Genomic DNA, 27,192 nt, shown 5'->3' on the forward strand with positions numbered 1-27,192 from the left:
CTAGGAATGGTAGAACAATGGGTTCGACGGTTTGGATGTACCGTGCACTATTCAGTGTCCCCTCGACGATCACCAAAGGTGTACGGCCAGTGTAGGAGATCGCTCCCCACACCATGATGCCGGGTGTTGGCCCTGTGTGCCTCGGTCGTATGCAGTCCTGATTGTGGCGCTCACCTGCACGGCGCCAAACACGCATACGACCATCATTGGCACCAAGGCAGAAGCGACTCTCATCGCTGAAGACGACACGTCTCCATTTGTCCCTCCATTCACGCCTGTCGCGACACCACTGGAGGCGGGCTGCACGATGTTGGGGCGTGAGCGGAAGACGGCCTAACGGTGTGCGGGACCGTAGCCCAGCTTCATGGAGACGGTTGCGAATGGTCCTCGCCGATACCCCAGGAGCAACAGTGTCCCTAATTTGCTGGGAAGTGGCGGTGCGGTCCCCTACGGCACTGCATAGGATCCTATGGTCTTGGCGTGCAGCCGTGCGTCACTGCGGTCCGGTCCCAGGTCGACGGGCACGTGCACCTTCCGCCGACCACTGGCGACAACATCAATGTACTGTGGAGACCTCACACCCCAAGTGTTGAGCAATTCGGCGTTACGTCCACCCGGCCTCCCGCATGCCCACTATACGCCTTCGCTCAAAGTCCGTCAACTGCACATACGGTTCACGTCCACGCTGTCGCGGCATGCTACCAGTGTTAAAGACTGCGATGGAACTCCGTATGCCACGGCAAACTGGCTGACACTGACGGCGGCGGTGCACAAATGGTGTGCAGCTAGCGCCATTCGACGGCCAACACCGCGGTTCCTGGTGTGTCCGCTGTGCCGTGCGTGTGATCATTGCTTGTACAGCCCTCTCGCAGTGTCCGGAGCAAGTATGGTGGGTCTGACACACCGGTGTCAATGTGTTCTTTTTTCCATTTCCAGGAGTGTGTGTGTGTGTGTGTGTATATATATATATATATATATATATATATATATATATATATATATATATTAAAAACAAAGATTCCAAGACTTACCAAGCGGGAAAGCGCCGGCAGACAGGCACATGAACAAAACACACAAACACACACACAGAATTACGAGCTTTCGCAACTGGCAGTTGCTTCGTCAGGAAAGAGGGAAGGAGAGGGAAAAATGAAAGGATGTGGGTTTTAAGGGAGAGGGTAAGGAGTCATTCCAATCCCGGGAGCGGAAAGACTTCCCTTAGGGGAAAAAAAGGACAGGTGTACACTCGCACACACACACATATCCCTATATGTGTGTGTGTGTGTGTGTGTGTGTGTGTGTGTGTGTGTGTGTGTGTGTGTGTACACCTGTCCTTTTTTTCCCCTAAGGGAAGTCTTTCCGCTCCCGGGATTGGAATGACTCCTTACCCTCTCCCTTAAAACCCACATCCTTTCGTCTTTCCCTCTCCTTCCTGAAGAAGCAACCATCGGTTGCGAAAGCTAGTAATTCTGTGTGTATGTTTGTGTGTTTTGTTCATTGTGCCTGTCTGCCGGCGCTTTCCCGCTTGGTAAGTCTTGGAATCTTTGTTTTTAATATATTTTTCCCATGTGGAAGTTTCTTTCTATTTTATTTACTATATAAACTCCTGGAAATAGAAATAAGAACACCGTGAATTCATTGTCCCAGGAAGGGGAAACTTTATTGACACTTCCCTGGGGTCAGATACATCACATGATCACACTGACAGAACCACAGGCACATAGACACAGGCAACAGAGCATGCACAATGTCGGCACTAGTACAGTGTATATCCACCTTTCGCAGCAATGCAGGCTGCTATTCTCCCATGGAGACGATCGTAGAGATGCTGGATGTAGTCCTGTGGAACGGCTTGCCATGCCATTTCCACCTGGCGCCTTAGTTGGACCAGCGTTCGTGCTGGACGTGCAGACCGCGTGAGACGACGCTTCATCCAGTCCTAAACATGCTCAATGGGGGACAGATCCGGAGATCTTGCTGGCCAGGGTAGTTGACTTACACCTTCTAGAGCACGTTGGGTGGCACGGGATACATGCGGACGTGCATTGTCCTGTTGGAACAGCAAGTTCCCTTGCCGGTCTAGGAATGGTAGAACAATGGGTTCGATGACGGTTTGGATGTACCGTGCACTATTCAGTGTCCCCTCGACGATCACCAAAGGTGTACGGCCAGTGTAGGAGATCGCTCCCCACACCATGATGCCGGGTGTTGGCCCTGTGTGCCTCGGTCGTATGCAGTCCTGATTGTGGCGCTCACCTGCACGGCGCCAAACACGCATACGACCATCATTGGCACCAAGGCAGAAGCGACTCTCATCGCTGAAGACGACACGTCTCCATTTGTCCCTCCATTCACGCCTGTCGCGACACCACTGGAGGCGGGCTGCACGATGTTGGGGCGTGAGCGGAAGACGGCCTAACGGTGTGCGGGACCGTAGCCCAGCTTCATGGAGACGGTTGCGAATGGTCCTCGCCGATACCCCAGGAGCAACAGTGTCCCTAATTTGCTGGGAAGTGGCGGTGCGGTCCCCTACGGCACTGCATAGGATCCTATGGTCTTGGCGTGCAGCCGTGCGTCACTGCGGTCCGGTCCCAGGTCGACGGGCACGTGCACCTTCCGCCGACCACTAGCGACAACATCAATGTACTGTGGAGACCTCACACCCCACGTGTTGAGCAATTCGGCGTTACGTCCACCCGGCCTCCCGCATGCCCACTATACGCCTTCGCTCAAAGTCCGTCAACTGCACATACGGTTCACGTCCACGCTGTCGCGGCATGCTACCAGTGTTAAAGACTGCGATGGAACTCCGTATGCCACGGCAAACTGGCTGACACTGACGGCGGCGGTGCACAAACGCTGTGCAGCTAGCGCCATTCGACGGCCAACACCGCGGTTCCTGGTGTGTCCGCTGTGCCGTGCGTGTGATCATTGCTTGTACAGCCCTCTCGCAGTGTCCGGAGCAAGTATGGTGGGTCTGACACACCGGTGTCAATGTGTTCTTTTTTCCATTTCCAGGAGTGTGTGTGTGTGTGTGTATATATATATATATATATATATATATATATATATATATATATATATATATATATTAAAAACAAAGATTCCAAGACTTACCAAGCGGGAAAGCGCCGGCAGACAGGCACATGAACAAAACACACAAACACACACACAGAATTACGAGCTTTCGCAACTGGCAGTTGCTTCGTCAGGAAAGAGGGAAGGAGAGGGAAAAATGAAAGGATGTGGGTTTTAAGGGAGAGGGTAAGGAGTCATTCCAATCCCGGGAGCGGAAAGACTTCCCTTAGGGGAAAAAAAGGACAGGTGTACACTCGCACACACACACATATCCCTATATGTGTGTGTGTGTGTGTGTGTGTGTGTGTGTGTGTGTGTGTGTGTACACCTGTCCTTTTTTTCCCCTAAGGGAAGTCTTTCCGCTCCCGGGATTGGAATGACTCCTTACCCTCTCCCTTAAAACCCACATCCTTTCGTCTTTCCCTCTCCTTCCTGAAGAAGCAACCATCGGTTGCGAAAGCTAGTAATTCTGTGTGTATGTTTGTGTGTTTTGTTCATTGTGCCTGTCTGCCGGCGCTTTCCCGCTTGGTAAGTCTTGGAATCTTTGTTTTTAATATATTTTCCCATGTGGAAGTTTCTTTCTGTTTTATTTTTATATATATATATATATATATATATATATATATATATATATATATATATTTTAAAAAAGTGAATTGTGTATTTCTTGCAAAGAAAGGAAAAAAAGAAAAAAAAGTTGGGCTGCTTCCACTGCTGATGCTAAATGAAGTGACAGAAGTTAAAAGCAAGACATTTCTCTGAGCAACTTTACCAGCCACATCACATAGTAACTATAAACTGCAACAACACATTTTTATACACGCTGTAGCAAAGTAACTTCCTGATTTCAAAATGCAATAAAACCCATTTCATGAATCAGAATTTTTAATTTTTATAGTAAAGTCAGTACATACTTAAAATTTTGTTTCACCCAGTTTTAAAAATTGTATCGGGGAGGTGGTGCCCCACCGCCCTCTCCCCAATTGCCCAGGTGCAGTAACATTACTTCCTTGGAAACATAATGTAATTAGATAGATAAAAAAGTCTACTCACCAAGTGGTGGCAGGAGAACACACATATAAAAGTATTTAAATTTGTAAGCTTTCGGAGCCAGTGGCTCCGCCTCCTGAGAGAAGGGTTGTAGGAGAAGGAAGAGCGGTGGAGGAAAAGCACTAGTGAGGTTTACGAAATGGAATGATTTGGAAAACATCACCTAAACTCAGATCATGGGAGACTTAGCGGATGTGATGAGAAGCTAAGACTGATTTTTGGGGACTGCGCCAGACGAAATTTGAAAATATGAGAGCTTACAAGCGAAAGACATAGAGATTACTACTAAAACATTGAGCACAAGTTAACCAGAGTGAAAAGCTAAGTGCTCTGTATGTAACAGAGGTGGAAGGGGGGATGGCAAAAAACAGACAAGTCAGAAAATGAAAGATGTACAAAACTGATGTGGACTGAAGAAAGGAGTAGTTACTGTGAATAAATGATGAGATGGGAGGAATTAACGTAAATTAAGGCCAGGTGGGTGGCGAGAACCAAGAACATGTTGTAGTGCTAGTTGCCACCTGCAGAGTTCTGAGTAACTGGTGTCTGGGGGAAGAATCCAGATGGTGTGTGTGGTGATACAGGCACGGATGTCATGACTGTCATGTTGTACAGCATGCTCTGCACCAGGATATTATGCATTGCCTGTATACCCCCGACTATGCCCATACATTCTGATTGATAACTGAGTGGTAGTCACACAATGTAAAAGGCTGAACAGTCATCTTGGTATTAAAGCTCTTTTTTTCCGTGTTTGCTTTAACAATATATATGTTTTTGGATGGAAAATAAAAGCCCACTGAGGATGCTGCAATTCCAGTGAAACATGTTTGGGTTATAAAACAAAACTGTGTTTTGCTAAAGGTGGACCCTATCCAAAAACATATATAAGGCTGAACAGTGTTTACGTAATAGCTGGTATATGACGTGTCGTTTCACAGGTGTCTCTCCCTTCAATGGTATTTGTTTTGCCAGTTACATGGCTGGAATAGGTGGTGGTAGCAGGGTGCATAGGGCAAGTCTTGCACCAGAAGGGGTAGAAGGAGCACAGTGTCTGACAAGGATATTGCACAGATTGGGAGGGTGATGAAAAGCTATTCTAGGTGTCTCTAACAGAATGGATTTAATTTCAGGGCGTGTTTTTAGGAAGTCCTGGCCTTGTCGAAGTAGCTGATTGACACATTCAAGACCAGGATAATACTGGGTGACAAGTGGTGTGTTCTGAAGTTGTTTTTTGGAGGGATCAGCAGTACCAGGATTGGACGTGATGGGCTGGGAAATCTTCTTTTGAACTACACTGTTGGGATAATTATGTCCAGTGAAGGCTGAAGTGAAAGTGGTGGTGTATTGCTGTAAAGAGTCTGCATCCGAACAAACAACAGTACTTACATTTTGACAGTTGCTAACCTTACCCTGTCAAAAATTTCCTCCCATACAGCCTTGGCATTCGGGCAAACATATTTGTTCCGATGCAGACACTTAACAGCAATACATCACCACTCTCACTTCAACCTTCACGCCACATAATTATCCCAACAGCCTAGTCCATAAGCAGATTTCCTGGCCACCGCATACAATCCAAGTACTGCTGATCCCTGCAAAAAACAACTTCAGAGCACACAGCTTATCACCCAGTATTATCCTAGTCTTGAATGCAACTATTACCTACTTCTATGAGGCCATGACTTCCTAAAATTATGCCCTGAAACGAGATCCATTCTGTCTGAGATTTTGCCCGTCACACCTAGAATAGCTTTTTGCCGCCCTCTCAATCTGTGCAATATCCTTGCCAGGCCCTGTGCCCCTTCTGCATCCATCTCCCTACCCTACGGCTCCTACCCCTGTGACCATCCCTGGTGCAAGACTTGCCCTATGCACCCTGCTACCATCACCTGTTCCAGCCCTGTAACTGGCAAAATAAATACTATCAGAGGGAGAGCCACCTGTGGTATGGCACATGGTGTATACCAGCTGTTATGTAAATACTTTTGAGCCATTTACATTGGCCTGACTACCACCCAGTTACCATTCAAGATGAATGGGTATAGGAAGAGGGTGTGTAAAGGCAACACAAGATATCCTGTTGCAGAGCACAGAGTACAACATGACAGTCATGACTTCGGTGCCTGTTTCACCACACGCACTATCTGAATTCTTCGCCCACACACCAGTTTCTCAGAACTCTGCAGGTGCCAACTAGCACTACAATATGTCCTTGGTTCTTGCCACCCACCTGGCCTTACTTAATTTGCGTTAATTCCTTCCGTCTCAGCATTTATTCACAGTAACTACTCCTTTCTTCATTCCATTTCAGTTCTATACATCTTTCATTTTCTGACTTCTCTGTTTTTTGCCGCCCCCCTCCCAGCTCTGTTTAGTACAATGCACTTAGCTTTTCACTCTTGTTAACTCGTGCATGATGTTTTAGTAGTAATCTCTGTCTTGAATATTACCCTGTCTTCACCTTTAAGGTCTCGGGTTTCCAAATCTCGTCTGGTGCAGTCCCCAACAATCAGTCCTTCCTTCTCATCCCATCTGGTTAGTCTTTCCCTGAACCTCCACAGTCCTTTTCCTTCACCCCTCTTCTCTCCCCTTCCAGTCATCCACTAGACGAAGAGGCCATTGGATCAAAAACCTTTTGTGTATGTTCAATAAATGTAACTCTATCCTATGTCTGGAGTGCGGGACTTCAACTGGTCAATTTCCAAGAATAAAATACAAACAGCCGTTATTTTGGTTTTATTTTTTAGGCAACCAGTTTTGGCATTACATTATGCCATCTTCAGGGCTGTATATATTGAGTAACCCTCTTGTTAGAAACCAATGCAGCATTGTCCGCTGGTATCGTTAAGATTTTTTCCCCATGGGCATGTGCACTCTTTGGATAGTTGCCGGCAACTTTTGTGTATGTGTTCCCCTGCCACTGCTGGGTGAGTATTTTTTTTTAACTGTCCATTTACATTATATTATCAATAACTGATTATTTTCATTGTAAACTATATTACTTGCTACGTATTATTTCACTATTATAACATATACCATACAAATGTAACAATATAATGAAAAGGATAGTTGGTAATCACCATATAGCGAAGATGCTGAGTCGCAGAATGGCACAACAGAAAGACTGTCGGAAAGTTAGCTTTCATGCAACAAGGCCTTTGCCAAAAATAGACAACTTACATAAATGCACACACAACTCATACACACATGACCACAGTCTCTAGTAGCTGGGGAGCCACACACTGTTCCTTCCTCCTTCTAGAATTATAAACTATGACGGGAAGAACTTTTGTGATGATCGTGGACAAGTGACAGTAATAGTGAGATGAGGAACAAGACATCATGAAAGGATTGTGGATGGTTCAGTATCAGTGTAATGACAGCAGTTACTATAGATGTCACAGTCCTCCCACTGTAAACAGTTTGTAGAGCAAAACATCTCTCTGTTACTTGGACTGAATGAGGTTTAACTGGTGCAGGTTATAATAGGAATCACAGTTGTTGGTCTGACCTAACAGTGTTTGAGTCATACCAATACAATGAAAAGGATAGTTGCTACTCACCATATAGTGGAGATGCTGAGTCTGGCTCCAGCTGCTAGGGACTGTGGTCATGTGTCTGTGAGTTGTATTATGTGTGTGCGAGTGTGTGTGTGTGTGTGTGTGTGTGTGTGTGTGTGTGTGTGTGAGAGAGAGAGAGAGAGAGAGAGTGTGTGTGTGTGTGTGTGTGTGTGTGTGTGTGTGTGTGTGTCATCCATTTTTGACAAAAGCCTTCTTGGCAGAAGCTAAGTTTCCTACAGTCTTTCTGTTGTGGCTTTCTGCAACTCAGCACCTACACTATATGGTGAGTAGCAATTATCCTTTTCATTACACTGTTACATTTCATCCTGGATTTTCCATTGTTCGATATCATGCAAATGGATACTCCATCAGTATGTAACATCTTTGAGTGACAGAACATTCTCTGAAAAAAGAGTGTTTATAATACAGCCCTCTTTTGTTTATATTGTGATATTTTTTCCAAATATAACATACTGATCTTCAGTAAGGAACATACGCACATCAAGATGCTATTTAATTAGTACACTTAACAATATTAGCCTCACATTAAACATAATTCAAAGTGAAACATGATCAAAAACTGTGTACAAAAGTACTACACAAATAAGAACAGATGCTTGCCACCAAAGCAGCGAGTGGATATAAAGTATGTGCAATAAGTTTCCAGCATAATATCGGCAATAAACATTTACACATCAGTATGTCATTTTGACAAGAAACACATCACAAATTATTTCTTTCTTTTTGCACTTCCACATGGGGAGGCATGCAATATGTACATAATGAAGAGCTTGGCAAATCAAAAAGCTAGTGGTAATGTAGTTAATAGCCTTTGTAATGTACATAATATTTAATATGGTCTGAAACACTGTGGCACAAAGTGAATAATTTAGAAGTAAAGAAATGACTCACCAAGTATTAGTTGACACACATGGCTATATCATTCCAGCTGAACACACAATGCTGGGGCTGCAATATGACAGGTAGACTGGAGTGAGGGGCTGTGTTGGGTGGAATGAATGAAAGGAGAAAAGAGATGGGGAGAAAGAGACAGAGGGTTGGGGAAGGGTGGCTGATGGCTTGGAGGTAGGTAGCAGGTGTGAGAGACAGAACTGTGGGAGGGAAAAGCAGCAAGAGACAGGATGGGAATGCGACACAAGGACACCAGGAATTCATATAGTGCATAATGACGATGATGTGGGGGAGTGCATTGGAAACGGGTGACAGTACACAGGAAGGAGAGACTTTAGGGTAGAGGGTGTGGGTGCAATGGGTTAGCAGAGACTGAGGCCAGGAGGATTATGGGAATGAAGGATGCACTGTAAGAACAGCTCCTGTCTAAGTAATTCTGAAAAGTTGGTAATGGCACGGAGGATTCAGATGGCGTGGTTGATATCTATTTAAATCAAACATACTGTGCTCAGCAGTATGGTCTGCCACTGAGTGATCTATTCTGCTCCTGGCTGTGGTTTGCGGGTGTCCAGCCATTCTAACTGTTAGTGGCCGAGCTCGCATAAAATGCTGAGGGGAAATTGCAGTACCATTGTTATAGGACATTTCTGCTTTTTCAGGTGGTGCAGCCTCTACTTGGATAAGATAAGCCTGTGATGGGACTAGAGTAAGATGTGCTGGGTGAATGAATCGGGCAGGTCTTGCCCCTGGATCTTCCATTGGGAGTGGGAGTGGTAGATGGATGGACCAAGATGTCTAGATTGAGCAGGCAGTGGAATGTCACTTTAAGTGGGTGGGAAGTATTGTGGCTATGATGTTCCTCACTTCCAGGCACACTGACAGATAGCCACAGATCTGGAGAGGAGATGGTTTAGTTGCTTCAGTCCAGGATGACACTGGGTGATAAGACTAGTGTTCCTTTGCAGCTGGTTCTTGGCAGTTGTGGAAGGATCATGTTGCGAAGCCAGTGAGTTAGCTGTTAAAAGACTTGCCTCACACTACGTCCTCCTTGCCCTGTACATCCTTTCTACCAACTCCCCATCTCCCTAGACAGCTACCTGCTCTCAAAAACCAATGGTTAGTCCAGGCATGGCCACAGTTATCTATATTTGGGTGTAAGTATGTTTGTATGTATGAATGTGTGTACTTAAACTAAAGAAAGAACAAGAGCTCAAAAGCTAAACCAAATGATCTTTTCTGTTGCATGTTTCTATGCACCACACAATAGTCAGCTACAGGTGAGAGGTTGTCAGTTCTTGGTTTTATAAAAGTAAGTATAATTAGGCACCTCCAAAAACTATGTTTCACATTTGTTGCAATAGCTTGTAGTTAATTATTACTGCATCGCCTTCATCCTCAAAGACAAAGGAGTCCAGATGACAGGGCTACCAACATACAAGCATTACAAACATTTCTAAAAAAAATTGTGGATCTCTATAGCTCAAGTTCAACAAGCTATATTCTCACAAATTCTTGTTTCTGGGAGAAGTTGATAGTTATAAAATGTAGAAATTTAGTGCCCATTTAATGTAAGAGAGAACTAAGTTTGTTAAAAATTAATTTTTCATATTTATGTCCATATTTCTAGAGTAACCCCAATAGCCATTTGCATGATAAATTTTACTGGGTAAAGCATTTGTGGAAATTTCATGTTTAGTAGCAGGAAAGGGTGCCCTTTCAAACAGTAGTTATAGCAAGTATGGGTCAGGTATCTCATTTGAGATAAAAGGGTCTTAAAAAAATCACCTACTTTGGCAGAAAATTTGTTTTTGGGGAACTACACCCTATCTAGCTCAAAAATTATGAGCCCAAAATTGATAAAACTTAGATCTTATAAACAAGCTACTTGTAATAAGGTCAGAAAAGAGTAGGTTTAAACCAATTACATAAAGAGATCAATTTACTTCAACTTGGGAGAAATTTTCTCATGACAAAATTTAATGACAATTTTAATTGGCACTAGGAGCAAAAATAAAGAGCCAAATTTCTTTAAATGTACACAATCTGCACAATGCTAACTGTTCATCTACCTTCCCAAGTTTTCCAGCTTTATAGCAATTACCCATTGATTTACGGAACTTCGAACATGGTTAAAAGTTTCAAAACATCACTGCAACATCTGCACATCCCTCACTGAATAAGATCCATAGACATAAAATATTAAAGTCTGGAAGCTAGAAATCTATAAATTTTCCTTTGGTCATTTAGCAAACCTGCGAACCAAATCGGAACAAAGTGTGAGGTGATTGAGTGGGGACCATCTCTAAAATTTGATCACTTGACATGGAATTATTCTGTAGACATTGGATGTAACAGTTACACAGAGATTGAAAACACACACACACACACACACACACACACACACACACACACACACAGACATACATTCATTCATTCAGGTTTCTTCAAACAGGAAAAGACTAAGGGGTATCGGAGTCATATAACTGTGAGAATCATGATTGTTTATACAGCTCTTAGAACGATGACATACCTCATGTAAATCATACATCCGAAAGATGTTTGTCTGTTAAACTGGTGGGTGAATCTTGTTATCTCCAATATAAGTAAAACAAGTTAAAGAAAACACATAAAAACTAAACTAACACTACATAAGTGAAAAACTCTCCAGTTAATTCTGTAAACTTACCAGAACTGTGCCTTGAGCATCAGTGACCTGAGAGACAACCCCGGCCTTTTGTTGTGCGTTCATTTTCATCTGCCAAAATGAAATGGAAGTCAGCAAGAGAGACAACATATACAATCTTATGCATATATTTTGCTTAAAGAATTAACCCCTCCCCTTTTCAAATATTTGGGTAGAAGAAAACTGCAATTCTCTGCATTTGTCATACACTAATAAATAAAATACTACTGACACATTTCTTTATAGTAGGAAATGATCTAAAGATTGCAGAGAATTTCCTTGCAGGCATAATATTCCTGGGTCTGTTTTAAACCTGACAGACTTAAAGAAAGGCATTATACTGAATTATGTCTAATCTTGCAACACAGTCTCAGTAAGGCTCATATTAAAAATGCTAGTTAGTAGCTACAAAAATCCATTATATTTACTGCAGGAAAAACAAATGAAATATTAAGGCAAAGATCCCAAGCTCAAATCTTGATCCAGCAAACAGTTTTAATCTGCCACGAAGTTACAAAATTATGGTTATCAGCATTCTGATACTAATATAAAGTTACTTTGCACTTCTAAGAATAAGCACATAACCCCGTGCTAAAATTCTACACAGTATAATAAATTTATATTGTTATGAAACAGTGAAACCTTGGTGTTTGTACAAAAGATAATGCCTAATTTCATGTCCAAGCATGTATTACAGCATTTGCTAGTTAGCAAATATAACATTTCATTCTCATATGAGAAATGTATGGCATGGTTATAGCAGAATTTGCAAGAGTAAAAATAACAATTATTTAACAGGTAATTACAAATAAATCACACCAATTAATCATTAGTTTCTGTTACACCAAACCTCCCAAAAGGATGCATAGTTATCACAGAAAAAATAACAGTGAAGACATCATACCTACTTCTTTATTTTAAAATTCAGGGTATCAATGACAAGACAAATTACTACCACATTTCCTTTAATTTCTAAATAAATTACCCCAAGACATTCTTAAATTTATACAGACCAATATTCACAATTAACTTGTTGGAAGGATTGCCTGATTACATATAATTCATCAATTTTTTTATGATAATATATGATATCCACAGTAATTTGTATATACCTCTTCTTTTTTTACTTATATTTCCCTTATGTCAGGTATTAATTATAGTCAAAATCTTTTCTCAACAAAGGATAATAATTGCTTTTATGATGCTTATCATAAAATACAAGGACATTCTGCAACTGCAGCAGTAGTAACAATATAGTAATGAAACAGCACCTCCAGTTGCAACACATTTCATTGATAACTAATATCAACAGGTTTCCATGAATCAATATACTTTTAAAAAGTGTCTGCAAAATTACTGTTTCTTGAGATTTATTGTATCTATAGTGTATAATAATAATAATAATTTAGAATTAGTACATTTTGCACCTTCCACTTGTATGTTTGTAGCCTTTGTATACTTTGTAAATAACTAATGTCTTCCGACAATCACGCTAAGCACACTCAGTGAAGATAAAACATTTTACGGCACTCTTCTGTGAACAACTTATCACAAGTTGAAAATTCTAAACGGTTTTGGCAGTAAAGAATCATTCACCGTGACCTGCTGTTCAGTTCTTATAAATGATAATAACTACACCATAGTGCAAGGAAGAAGAAAGGAATTAGAGCAAGATGTTAAAGATGAAAAGAAGAGTAAGGAATGAAGAGGAAACAGCTGTCTGCTGAACTACCCACTTGTGTATTACACAACGCATATATCACTGGTGTACAGCAGAACAATTAGAGAGTGCAGAATACTGAAAATATGAATGAACCCACGCAACAGAGACCATCTACTATCATTTCCTGCTTATGTAGTATATGCATAATACTATAATTAATCATAAAATGGCATTTTTTTAAATAAAAGATACACTGACTCTCAAGTTCTTTTTAACTGAAGTAGGCCATCTTGCTTTTAAGTTGTTGTTATTATCATCATCATCATCACTATTATTATTATTATTATTATGTGACTAGTCTGCTTGCACTGTACTTCTGACTCTGTTGAGGAACTTCTTAACAGCTGATGGATTGCTTCTGTAGAAATACAGTCTATTACTTCTGAAAACAAGATGGCAGAGAGCTTCATAGTACTGAGTGGTAGTGCACATAGGGATGCCACTATGTCATCCAAAAAATGGTTTGTCTCTGGCTGAAAGACCCTGATAAAAATGAAAAAAACATATGGATTTTATACCATAGACAACACAAATTATGTGACAATATTCTTGGCACTACTTGCATCTCAACATACACACAGTGTTACATTGTTGCAACAGAATGAGGTCAGTTCTGTGCAAAAAGCTCCATGTAGAAATGTTACAATAACAACCAGTTTGTGAAGCCAAAACCAAGCTGGACTTCAAGACAGAAAGGTAGGTCAGACTTGGATCAAATCTACTCTTCAAAATAATGATTACTTGTCTGATCCACAGTTCAATCTGTTTACAATTTATAGACAGTTTTCCACATTTGTTTAGGCAAATGCCAAGTTGGTTCCATATCTCTGTCATCAACTGTTAAAAATGAAAACATACAGCATTTCTGATTGGGAAAATACAGCAGAAGAGTAGTTTCTACTTATCAATCTCTGAAATAGCAAGAACTAGAACTGTGATTCAGATTCCATGAGTACCAGTAATGATGAACTGTTAGTAACAGATAGACAGGCAGAAAGGAATACAAACGTCTCACAAATGAGATCAACAGGAAGTGCAAAATGGCTAAGCAGGGATGGCTGGAGGACAAACGTATGGGTGAGGCGGCATATATCACTAGCAGTAAGATAGATACTGCATACAGGAAAATTAGAGAGACCTTTGGAGAAAAGAGAACAACCTGTATGAATATCAAGAGCTCAGATGGAAAACCAGTTCCAAGCAAAGAAGTGACAGGAAGATGGAAGGAGTATACCGAGGGTCTATACAAGGGCGATGAACTTGAGGGCAATGTTATGGAAATGGAAAAGGATGTAAGTGAAGAAGAAATGGGAGATGTGATATTGCATGAAGAATTTGACAGAGTACTGAAAGGCCTAGGTCAAAACAAGGCCCCGGGGGTAGACAACATTCCATTAGAACTACCGATAGCCTTGGGAGAGCCAGCCCTAACAAAACTCTTACCATCTGGTGAGCAATATGTATGAGACAGGTGAAATACCCTCAGACTTCCAAAGAAAGCAGGTGTTGACAGATGTGAAAATTACTGAACTATCAGTTTAATAAGTCACAGATGCAAAACATGAATACTTTCCAGATGAATGGAAAAACTGGTAGAAGCTGACTTCGGGGAAGATCAGTTTGGATTGCATAGAAATGTTGGAATACACGAAGCAATACTGACCCTACAAATTATCTTAGAAGATAGATTAAGGAAAGGCAAACCAACATTTCTAGCTTTTGCATACTTAGAGAACACCTTTGACAATGTTGACTGGAATACTCTCCTTGAAATTTTGAAGGTGGCAGAGGTAAAATACAGAAAGCGAAAGGCTATTTACAATTTTTACAGAAAGCAGATGGCAGTTATAAGAGCTGAGGAGCATGAAAGGGAAACTGTGGTTGGAAAGGGAGTGAGACAGAGTTGTAGTCTATCCTCATGTTATTCAATCTGTATATTGAGAAATTAGTGAAGGAAACAAAAGAAACATTTGGAGTAGGAATTAAAATCCATGGACAAGAAATAAAAACTTGGAGGTTCACCGATGACATTGTAATTCTGTTGAAGACAGCAAAGAGCCTGCAAGAGCAGTTTAACAGAATGAAGAGTGTCTTGAAAGGAGGATATAAGGTGAATATATCAACAAAAGCAAAAGGAGGATAATGGAATGTAGTTAAATTAAATCAGGTAATGCTGAGAGAATTAGAATAGGAAATGAGACACAGTAGTAAATGAGTTTTGCTACCTGGGAAGCAAAATAATTGATGTTGGTTGAAGTAGAGAGGATATAAAATGTAGACTGGCAATGGCAAGGAAAGTGTTTCTGAAGAAGAGAAATTTGTTAACATCGAGTATAGGTTTAAGTGTCAGGAAGTCCTTTCTGAAAGTATTAGTACAGAGTGTAGCCATGTATGGAAGTGAAACACGGACAATAAATAGTTTAGACAAGAAGAGAATAGAGGCTTTCAGAATTTGGTGCTACAGGAGAATGCTGAAGATTAGAGGGATAGATCTTATAACTCATGGGAAGGCACTGAACAGAATTGGGGAGAAGAGGAATTTGTGGCACAACTTGACAAGAAGAAGGAATTTGTTGGTAGGACACATTCTGAGGCATCAGAGGGTAAAAATGGTAGAGGGAGAACAAGAGATGAATACGCCAAGCAGATTCAGAAGGATGTAGGTTGCAGTAGTTACTTGGAGATGAAGTTCACATAGAATAGAGTAGCATGGAGAGCTGCATCAAACCAGTCTCTGAGCTGAAGACCACATCAACAACAACATAGAAAAATATCTCACTCAACAGTGTATCTTTTAAAATGTTTGTACTACATTGCGCTTCTTATATATATGCTTCTGAAAACAGCTTTTTTATGCAATTGCTCACAACAAGAATTAAGTCTGTATCTCCTACAAAAATAATGTATAAATTCTGAAATTTACATATAGTATCGCTCTCAGTGATATCTTTAAGCATGTCAAAAATCTTTTCTTAATTTTAATTAGGGTCACTGTTACACTGAATATTAAAACAGGAGAAATATTCACACCTGGAGAAGTTTCCTTCTTTATCATTGCATATCTCAGAAACTATTTCATATATGAAATAAAATCTTGGTGTCTGCACAAAATGAAACATATTTAAAGCACAGTCTAACTTATCGCAAGGAGTGATGGGAGATGGCTATACAGCATCCCTCAGTCTCACAGCAGGAAAGAGAAACTAATTGAAATAAAGTCACAAATTTACACAAGATTTAATGGAAGTAAGGTGTTCATTAAAGTACACTATACACTACACATTAGTAATACAGTTGGAAGAGACCGATCAGTTCAGAGTCAGAGTCAGTGGAACTATTAGTGTTGCTGATCCTACCGACAGTCAAGTTTTCGATAGACTGTTGTAACACACCTTCAATTGTACCATGCTTCCTGTATCACTTCCTTCACATGATCCACTACCTTTTGCCAGTCTTGTGGTTTCAGTTTTTCACCTGCCTCCTTTAAAAAACCATCAACTTCAGTCAATGTAAAGTTTCTATTTTCTGTAGCATTTGACATTTAACCTGAGCCCAAGTATGTTCTATTGCACAGAGGGGGCAATTTGATCGATAATAACTCTTCCCTTGTCAAGTTACTGTCAAATTGTATCTCAAGTGTTTCTAACCATGGAACAATGTCATTTTTCTTCACTGCCTGTGTGAAAGTTTCCTATGAATGTGCGATCTTGGTCTGCCCCATAAGGTGTGAAGCTGAAAGTCACCCAAATCATTCATTTCAATGGCTCACTAAGGGCTGGCTGGAACAATGCCTTAGGAAGCACAGAAGAACTGGTAACACAGTGGAGCCACCCATGCCAGGCTCCCCATTGGTTTATTAGTGGTAAGAGCCACACAACCCCCTTCCTGTCAAGTGAAACCAATTTAAATAAGCCAGTTGCTTTTATAGGTGTTCATTTTTCCATGATGACATTTCGAAATGCCTGGCATCTCATCTCTGGATGTTTATACTTATTTTTGTGTCAAGAACAAAGCTTCTTTACAAATGGCACTGCAGAAAAACACAAAAAACTAGACTTGGTTTCACAATGCAAGCATATAAGGCCCTAAAAAATGATGACAAGGTGAAGGTGGATTTAAAAAATGCCCGTATTCTGCTGGTACTCAAATTAAAATGGACGTACTCTGAGGGGAAGGTAATAAAGGACTGATGACTAGGAAAAGACACAACAACTCGAGGAACTTAAAAAAAATGGGATGTCTTTTGTCACGACTCATCATGACATATTTCAGCCAGTTTTTCTGCTAACTTCTGCTTTCATAACTAAATTGGTTATAAATTTCAGAATTTAACTGTACATTACTAAGACACTGGACACCATTGTACATAGTAAAATTGTTGCATAACCGGTGCAACACACATAAACTGCCTTCAAGTAGTACACCACTGTCACATTATGTAAGTTTTGGAAAGGATTCATTTTACAGAGATTTTTGAATATGTCTTTCTACTGTGCAGTGCTGAGCTACTTACTTCCAGTTTAAAGTACAGCATATTTTGTGTTTGCACGGTTTGTGATTTATGTGAACTGACGAAAAATTGTAAATGTGTTGCTATGGCTCGATCACTGCTGATTTATTTTAAAGTGAAAAACCTAGTATCTCCATCACCGGAGGAGCCATGCCTGATAACTGTGCAACAGCAGCAACTGGTGGTTTCCTTACCACAGGTTCACAAGCCTGATAAGGGCTTCTTCACACAGGATGCCAAGCCTGATTATATATTTCTTTAAGTGTCAGAGGACAAAGCTAAAAGAGGTCTCTTTCAGGATCCTAAGTTTATGTTTACTTTCAGATACTTGAATTTTTTACAGGTTTCATTAACTAAATTATACTGCTCACCAGACGGTATCACTGATGAAGCTGGAATAACTTCAATAATGAGCTGTTGCAAAACACAGGATGTGTCACCTCTTGATGGGGAAAACAATAAATTTTCTGGGCCCTGTGGGTACATAAAGGTTACTGAAGCATCCTTCCACTCAGCGGAAGTGTCTCAGATATTTCCAATCCACCTCTTTTTCATAAATGCAAACAGCGTATGTCCTGGCTGGTGTTCCAGTGTTAATAATCTCCTTCACTACTGTTTCCAATTTTGTCCAGAAAAGATGATGAACATTTTGAAAATCTGTTGACCTGAATTGTTGTATTATCCCAGAGTTCAAATCTCAGTCTGAAATACAGTTTTAATCTGCTAGTAAGTGCCATATTAGCACACCGTTGCAGAGTGAAAAATTCATTCTGCCTTTTTAAAATTGAAGAAGAATTTAACTGGGTTTTAAATTCCTATGTATTTCAGACATACTCTAGATCTGTTTCTTTCAGCTATAGAGTAAAACCTTACATAATTTGTGGAGACATGGCATAAATGACTTTCTCCTGCCAAATTCTAATGATGATGTGTCAGAAAGTGAATCAGGGCACACATTACAATCTCCCCTTACAACTCCCCTCCTTTGCATCCAGTTTTGTTGTTGACATCATTCATGCTCGTACGTATCATCTTCCATGTATGTACCAAATTCACATCCTCCCAATGTGTCTTGGTAAGTAAATTTTCAATTCCCTAGTACTACTACAACCTTGCTAAGAAGAAACATTGTTTGTGAGTGCTGATAAACAATGGAATTCTTGACTTTGTAAATAGGACACTGACTGACAGGTGGTTAGTGCAATAAATATGTTGTGGTTTCTGTGAAAGTTTTTTTTTTTTTTAACTATTTGTCTCTAAAACAGACCTCGCAATAACAGGATTCATGTGGTCATGAATTTGTGCTTATGTTTCATCTGCACACACTGGATAATGGTTACAGTTTCTCTGATAGAGTTCCTATTCACTGGTTTCATTTATCTCTTTGTTAAATAACAAAGAACCTCACACTCACATATGGTATTTTATGTTATACAACACGAGAACATTTGTTTATAAACTACCAGAAACAAATTCAATAATAATTTTTCTGTGAGAGATAAATAGGTTTTTATTTATTTATAATAATGACAGTAGGTTTGAAGCTTCACTGTTACAGGTATAAACTATCAAAACAATAATCTTTTAACAAGAAGCATTTTTCCAATCACCATGTTTTTAGTCTGACACAAAATTTAAACAACCTTACCTGCAACACCAATGTGAATGTACTCCCAGAAGAATGAATATCATCTTCATGGTATCAGGATCTATGCTGACATTTGTAAATGAAAGTACTTCTGAACCATCTGAAAAAACTAGCTAACAAGCACTTACAACTGTTTGTCTATTTATCACCACTGTCAATTAGAAGTAAGCTGGATGAAGGAACACTACCCAGAAAATAGAAAATACCAGCAGCTGAAGAACAGGGAAGAAGGCTCGACAAAAAAAATGGAAAAAGCTGAGTGAAGCAAACTGGACTTGAAAGAATATAAAACTTCTCCATTAATTTCAAGACAGCACAGACGTTAGACAGGAAAAATTCTTTTAAGTTGAATAAACTGTCACTTAGATGGAACTACAAATGATCACCTGCACCATTAACTATCCGAGGCCACACAGAACATTCTTTGCTGAGAAATTATGTTAAAGATATTAGCTATCAGGCAGATTATAAATCTGAAAAAACTCTACCAAGTAATGTCCACTGGACCTGACAGGATACCAATTCAATTCTACATCAAGTATATGAAAGAACTTACTCCTCTTTTAGTAGCAGTGTACCATAGGTTCCTGGAGGAATGAAATGTTCCTCTTGATTGGAAAAAAGTGCAGCTCACTCCCATTTTAAAGAAGGGTCATTGAACAGACACATACAACTGTAGGCCTATATCTCCGATGTCAGTCTGTAGAAGAATTTTGAAACTTTTTTATGCTTGTGTATTATGACATTTCTGGAGACCAAAAACTTCATCTGTGGCAATAAACATGGGTTTCAAAAACAACAACCCGGCTAACTTTGCTCATTCACGACACCTACAAAGTAGTAGGTACAACCGTACAAATAGATGCCGTGTTTCTCAACTTCCAGAACGCATTCAGTACATTATACACTGCCAACTAATCAACAAAATATGAGTGTACAGAATATTAGACTGCACTGAAGAGTTTTTAGCAAACATAACACAGCATGTCATTCTGAATGGGCAGAAATCTTCAGATGTAAAAGTAACTGCAGGCGTACCACAAGAGAGTGTTACATGACCATTACTTTTTACAATGTATAAAAATGTCCTAGTGTATAATGCCTGAAGTCGCAGGAGGCTTTTCAGAGATGATGCTGCTGTATACAGGGAAGTTGCAATGCCACAAGATTGAAACGAAATGCAGGAAGACACACAGAGAATCACTGCTTGGTGAAGGGAGTGGCAACTGACCCTCAACATAAACAAATGTAATGTATCCCATATTCATTGACAGAAAGATTCATTACTGTATAACAACACAACTGCACATCTTTCACTGAAAGTTTTTATTTCCATAAAATACCTAGGATCTTAAGTGGAAAGACCACATACAATAATTGTGGGTAACACAAATTCTAGACTTTTATTCACTGGAAGAATGCTTAGGAAATGTATTCCATCAGCAATGGAGATAGTTTACAGAACACTCAATTTGACCAATACTTGAATACTGCTTGGATCTGTACCAGACAGGACCGATAGAGGAAATAAAAATGAATCAAAGAATAGTAGCATGTTTTATTACAGTAAGCATGAAAATGTCATGGAGATGCTCAGCAAACTCCAGTGGCAGGCACTGCAAGAGAGTTGTACTGCATCACAGTGTAGTTTAATGTTAAGGAAGAGTCAAACAATATATTGCTTCGTCCTATATGTATCTTGTGAAACTACCATGAAGATAAAATCAGAGAGATTTACCCCCACATGAAGGTTTACCAGCAATCTTTCTTCCCACGAACTATTTGTGACTGGAACAAGAGCAGGGGGAAGTGCCACTGGTACACAAAGTACTCTCCACCACAGACCATGAGGTTGTTTATGGAGTATAGACGAAGATGCATATATGAATTGGGTAAATTGTAAAGTACCATCAATTACCCATAAAATTACATCTTTCTCAAAAGTGGAATACTGAACAGTACAATCCTAAAGAGAAATCAATTTTTATAAAATTAAACAATGGAATTCAGTCTTTATTTAGCCAACAAACAGTAATGATCCTAGTTCAGATTGAAATAAATCTTCTATGTTTCGTAATTTTTACAAGTTCACAAAGAAAGTAATTATACTACCTGGAATATCACAAAGAAAGTAATTATACTACCTGGAATATGATGATACTCACTTGAACAGAGAGCAAGAAAAGGTCAGCAGTTTTTATACAGGTCTTCAAATAATCAGAGACAGATACTTAATTCTCATTATGAACAGTATGAATAGGTAAATGAATGACAACATTTTCACCATCAATTGTAATTATAATTTATTTTCCACTAAAAGCCAATTTTGGTTATTGTATCATTTTCAAGGGTTAGCTACAAAGAACAGACCATAGTTACATAAGTACTGACAAAAAATGAGAAAATTACATGAGAGATTTACCAATACACTAGTAAATTGTTTGCCCACCACATGCTGCTGGATGGGCAGTTTGGTGGCTTGTTCTCAGACACATGAAGTAAATTTTTTACTTAATATTCAGTATACTGTTGAACAGTCACCTCTTTTAATTTTGTCGGTGTCTGTCAATTCTGTAGGTAACTACAACCTCTTCTTTGAAAATATCAAAGTAGCCAAAGCTGGGTTATAGTGGAAAATAAGCAATACTCTAGTTGATGGCAGAAATGTCACATTTTAGAAACTTTGTATAATTGTGGTACCTGCTCGGAGAAATTTAACTACCAAGTTGTTCCCCACCTTCATTTCCATGTTTTATTCCCCCCCTTGTTTTTATTTTTAATCTCCTCCCCACAGAGATCTTTTAGATATAAATACTTTGAAGAGACTACTTTTTCCTTGTGCATAATATTAACATTCTAGCCTTAATGCTTTTCTAACTTGCTATGTCGCTAGTGTGAGCGCCTAAAAGCATGGGAAAACTACAATTGGAATACACTGTCTGACAAAAAATGAAGTATTCGGATAACATGGACAGAATGTAACTTCATACAGGCACACATTGGTGGATATGTAAATATTGCAGAATTGCAATTCTCTGTACAGATAGAATGGCCCCCCAGAGCACATTAGTGTTGTTCGTGTTTCATGCTGTTACCAGGGCTGGTAGGTATATATGGAGTAAGGACAGCATCACACATTGAGTGATCACTGTGACGGACATGGAGATGTTGCATACTCATATGAGACAGCATAATCAGCACGTGTGAGTTTGAAAGAGGCATCATAGTGGATCTCCACCTGACTGGCTGTTCAAATTACACAATATCCAGATTCATAGAGCATTTGGATGCGACAGTAACCTGATATTGGACTGCACGAGACCACGAGGGCAAGCATACTCGTCGTCAAGATTCCGGTCGCCCATGTCTGACAACCACGAGGGAGGACTGCCGTACTCTGCACCAAACATACTATCACCACTTCAGATCCCTGCCTACCATCTGAGAACAAATAATTGACTCCCTGCAACATTCTGTGTCATTCAGTAGCATTGGTCAGAGACTAGCAGCAGCTAAACTAGAGAATAACCATACTATGTGTAGCCTGCCGCCATTAACACCAAAACTCAAACAGATGCATTTGGAGTGACACCGGACAGCTGATCAGTTGCAACACACTGTGTTCAGCAATTAATCATGGTTATGCACTACCCCGAATGACCATTGTCTGTGAGTATAGTAGAGAGGTTCCATTCTTCCAATAATTTGGAGAGCCACAATGGTGTTTCTTCTAGGTCATGGTGACTTCAGACCACAGCTGGTAGTGATTGAGGTTACTCTTGATAGCACAGCACTACACACCACAATCACCCGACCTCTCATGCAAAGTATCATGGCAATGGTCTTCAACAGGACAGTGCTTCTCCACATGAGGCATGTGTATCTTTGTACTGCCTTTGCAATGTTGGGGTACTCCCATGGCCAACAGGATCCCCAGATCTGCCACAGATAGAACATATGTGAAAACAGCTCAGACAACTCTAGCCCAGTGCCAGTATCTGGGATATCGCAGACCTATAACAACAGTTTGTGGGTCAACTTGCCTCAGGAGAGGATACAATGAGTTCACAACACTATTTCCAACAGAACAGTGTATGCATCCAGTCAGAGTGCCTGCAGTGTCATACTGATAACAGGGATCATACTGCCAATTTCATCATAAATTTGATTCTATTTCATTATCACTGAAATAACATCTGATACTGTCTCAATCTGTGAAATTTCATTTCATTTTCTCCTCCTCTTCTGTGCCAGACAGTGTATTCCCTGACATATAGCTCTACTGTATAGTTTAATGACAATGGCACCCTCTTGGGTAAAATATTCCACAGATTCCTCAGGGAAAATAGTCTCCCATTTGAGTATCTGAGTAGGGACTACTCTGAAGAATGTCTTCATCAGGAAATGCAAAACTGGTATTCTATGGGTCAGAGTGTGGGATGTTAGACCCCTTAATCAGGTGGGCAGGTTAGAAAATTTAGAAATGGAGCTGGGCAGGTTGAAGTTACATATAATGGGAATTAATAAAGTACAGTAGCAGGAAGAATAGGAGTTCTGGTCATGTCAGAACAGGCTACCAATACAAAATCATATAGGAGCAAGAGGAGTAGGCCTAACAGTGAATAAGAAAATGGGAATGCGGCATGAACAGCATGGTGAACACATTATTGTACACATGGTAAACAAGAAGTCAACAACCATCAGAGGAGTGAAAGTCTATATACCAACTACCTCCGCAAATGATGATGAATGTATGATGGGATAAGGAAAATTATTCAGACATTTAAAAGCAGATGAAAATGTAAATGTGATGGATGACTGAAATTCAGCAGCAGAGGAAGGAATAGAAGGAAAAGAAGGAAAAGAAGTAGGAGAATTCGAACTGTGGAAAAAGAATGAAAGAGGGAGTTGCCTCTCAGAATTTTGCACAGAACATAATTTAATCATCATTTCCACTTGGTTTCAGAATCACAAGAGAAGGTTATAAACATGCAAAATCCCTGCGGACACAGTAAAGTTTGAGACTGATTATATAATGTAAGACAGAGAATTTGGTTTCAGATTTTAAACTGTAAGACATTTCCAGTGGCAGATGCGGAATTTGACCTTCAATTATTGGCTATCAGCTGCTGAAACAGAAATAATAACTTTGAGATTTGCCAAATATACTGTCATTCTGTCAGAGACAACGTAGGACTTGCAAGAGCAGTTGAACAGAATGTATAGAATGTTGAAAAGAGATTACATATGATGAAAATCAACGAAAGTATGACATGGGTAATGGAATGGTGTCAAATCATGTAATGTTGAGAGAATTCAAATAGGAAATGAGACATTAATAGTAGATGATGAATTTTGCTGTTTGGGCAGCAAAGTAACTGGTTATGGCTGAAGTAGAGTGGATATAAAATGCAGAGTGACTATGGCAAGAAAAGCATATCCAAGAAAAGTGGAGTTTGTTAACACTTGATACAAATTTAAGTTTCAGAAATCTTTTCTGGAGGTATCTGTCTGGAATCTTGTATAGAACATAAATGAGAACAATCAGTCGTTCATCATACAAGAATAGAAGATTTTCCAATGTAGTACTAAAGAAGAATATAGAAGATTAGATGGCTAGAGCAAATAACTATTAAGGAGGTACTCAACTGAAAAAGAAAGTAATTTATGACACAATGTGATGAAAAGAAGGTACCCGTTAATAGGACCCATCCTGAGGTATCAAGGAAACGTCCATTTGGTAAGGGAAGTGTGGAGGATAAAAATTGTGGAGGAGGACCTAGGCATGAATACAGTAGACCTAAGTGGGTTCACAATGATGCAGGTTGAACTAGTTATTCAGAGATGGAGAGGCCTTCACAGGATAGACTAGCATGGAGAGCTGCATCAACATGTTCCAGAAAGAGACTGAATAAAGAAAACATTTTGATGCTGTGAAACATACTAAGTAATAACACTGTTGCAAGAATCGTTGAAAATTATGACAAAAATTTCACAGCCTTTTGTCAGGAAATAAACCCTAACACTGCCCAACCACCCACACAATTAGCAACTTTCAGACATAATATAAAAAATTTAAATTTAAAAAATGAACAGAATAATTTCATGGACCCCTTAAGCTAAAGGAATCATCAACAAGTAGTCCCATGAATTTTTTCACCAAAATTAGTAATTTGCTAGGTAATTGACAACTTTACAGCAATTTCTGTATTTTATTATTTTGCCACTGAAGTAATACTAATTAAATTCTTCATATTTTTAGACTTTTTACAGTGTCATTGAATTTGTATTGAGTCGTCTTCATTCAAGAGAAGCTCTTCTGTATAAACCAAACAAAAACATAACAGGCATTTAAATTAGAAACATTTATCCAAAGAGAAAATCTGCTTTATTGTTACAGATAATGTTTAGTTAGTAACTGTTAGTATTGTTAGAAAACTTACAGCTCCATCACCATGGGATGCTTCACCTTGCTTGGCAGAATCCATTGGGCACACCAAATCTCCAAAGTCAAGTTCTGATTTTGACTTCTTGCGTTTCAGAGTGAATTGGCTTTTTTTGGCAAGCTGAAATACACAACAATATCATCCGATGAAATCAAACATCCCATCAAACACGAATTGTCATTATTAAGTGTAATGTAATATAAATAAGAAAACAGGTCACCACTGTCCCAATAGAGGAGGAGCCGAACATCAGATATGCACACAAAAATTGTGGAAAATTCTTAGCTTTTGGTAATGCTGCTGTTTGACAGAAGAAGAAAGCTATTGCTTGCAATAGCAGGCTGACAGATAGGCATGCCGGCAGGAATGCAGAGAAGAAAAATGTGTAGTACTTGGGGAGGGATACAGAGAGGAGACGGTATAGGAGATGGGGAAAGGCTGCAAGTAAGGAAGGAAGATTAAGGTTTAACGTCATGTTGATAATGAGGTCATTGGAGAAAGAGCACGAACTCAGATTGTGTAAGAATGGGGAAGGCAACCAACTGCACCCTTTCAAAAAAACCATCTCGGATAAAGAGTTGTTATTGAGTAAAATAGAAAAGAAAAATGGGGAAGTGAGTGTGCCTGGTCTACGGTGAGTGGTGTGGGTGACCAACAGGAGAGAAAGTAAGTGGGAGATCTTGAGTACACATATTGAGACTAGGAAGGGATGTGGGAGGAGGTGAAGGTTTACTTTAATGCAGTACACTTTACACAGAGTGTTCCCACATGTGTAACTTGGAATCATTTGTGTTGGTGGGGAAAATACAAATGTCATGAGTTATGAAGAAACTGTTGAAGTCAATTACATTGTGTTGGGGAGCATCCTCTAAAATAAGGTTGTTCAGCTGGCCTTCTATCTACGGTCACACCGCACATTCGTGCAAGTGGACAATCAGTTAGTGCTCTTACCCATGTGAAATAATGCACAGTGGTCGGGCAAAGTTGATATATAATGTAGCTGCTTTCACATGTGAGTATGCCTTTGATGGAGCAAGAATGTCAGTGAAATGGCTAGATTCTACACTTACATCTACATTATTACTCTGCAACCAACTGAAATGTACTGCTAAGGGTGCCTCCCAGAGCACCATGTCTGTAATTACTACAATCTTGTCTTCACAGTTCTGGCAGGAGTGACGTGTAAGGGGCTGTAGTATGTATTCCTCACATTATACCGAGTTTTGAAACTTTGGCAGTAAATTTTCATGGGATAATTTGCATACATATTCATTCCTCGTGTCTGTATCTCAATATGATGAGAAACCATGTCAGTCTGTAACCACCTTCTAACATTTTTAAAAGTGTGTTTCAATTCTATGAATAGCTTATCTTATTTCAAAACTTGCCTTATTCTGTGAAAAATGTACACAACACACAATCTGACAACAATTTTTGTTTACACATGCTCTGTAATTCTACATTATTTTGCCTAATAAATTTTGACAGATATGGCAACAGATGGAGATAAACAACTACAAAAATCTTGGAAATGCATGTAAATACATTTGATGCCTTGCTATAAAAGCAAACCATTTGA

The 27,192-nt window shown here is 39.8% G+C and overlaps 1 protein-coding gene across 18 annotated transcripts in view; it reads right to left on the minus strand.

Moving 5' to 3' along the window:
• LOC126356275 (liprin-beta-1) overlaps positions 1 to 27,192 on the minus strand; it is a 299,230-nt gene that overhangs the window by 12,338 nt on the left and 259,700 nt on the right. For 17 of the 18 annotated variants that reach the window (XM_050007143.1, XM_050007138.1, XM_050007133.1 and 14 more), the window contains 2 exons: positions 25,611 to 25,733; positions 11,290 to 11,358 (listed from right to left, as the gene is read on the minus strand). In XM_050007143.1, the coding sequence (XP_049863100.1) occupies positions 11,290 to 11,358; positions 25,611 to 25,733 (192 nt within the window). Of the gene's footprint in view, positions 1 to 11,289; positions 11,359 to 25,610; positions 25,734 to 27,192 lie in introns of those variants that run through there. The other variant, XM_050007129.1, reaches the window with a different exon arrangement.

Source organism: Schistocerca gregaria, chromosome 3, assembly GCF_023897955.1.
Source record: "Schistocerca gregaria isolate iqSchGreg1 chromosome 3, iqSchGreg1.2, whole genome shotgun sequence".
NCBI lineage: Eukaryota > Metazoa > Arthropoda > Insecta > Orthoptera > Acrididae > Schistocerca > Schistocerca gregaria.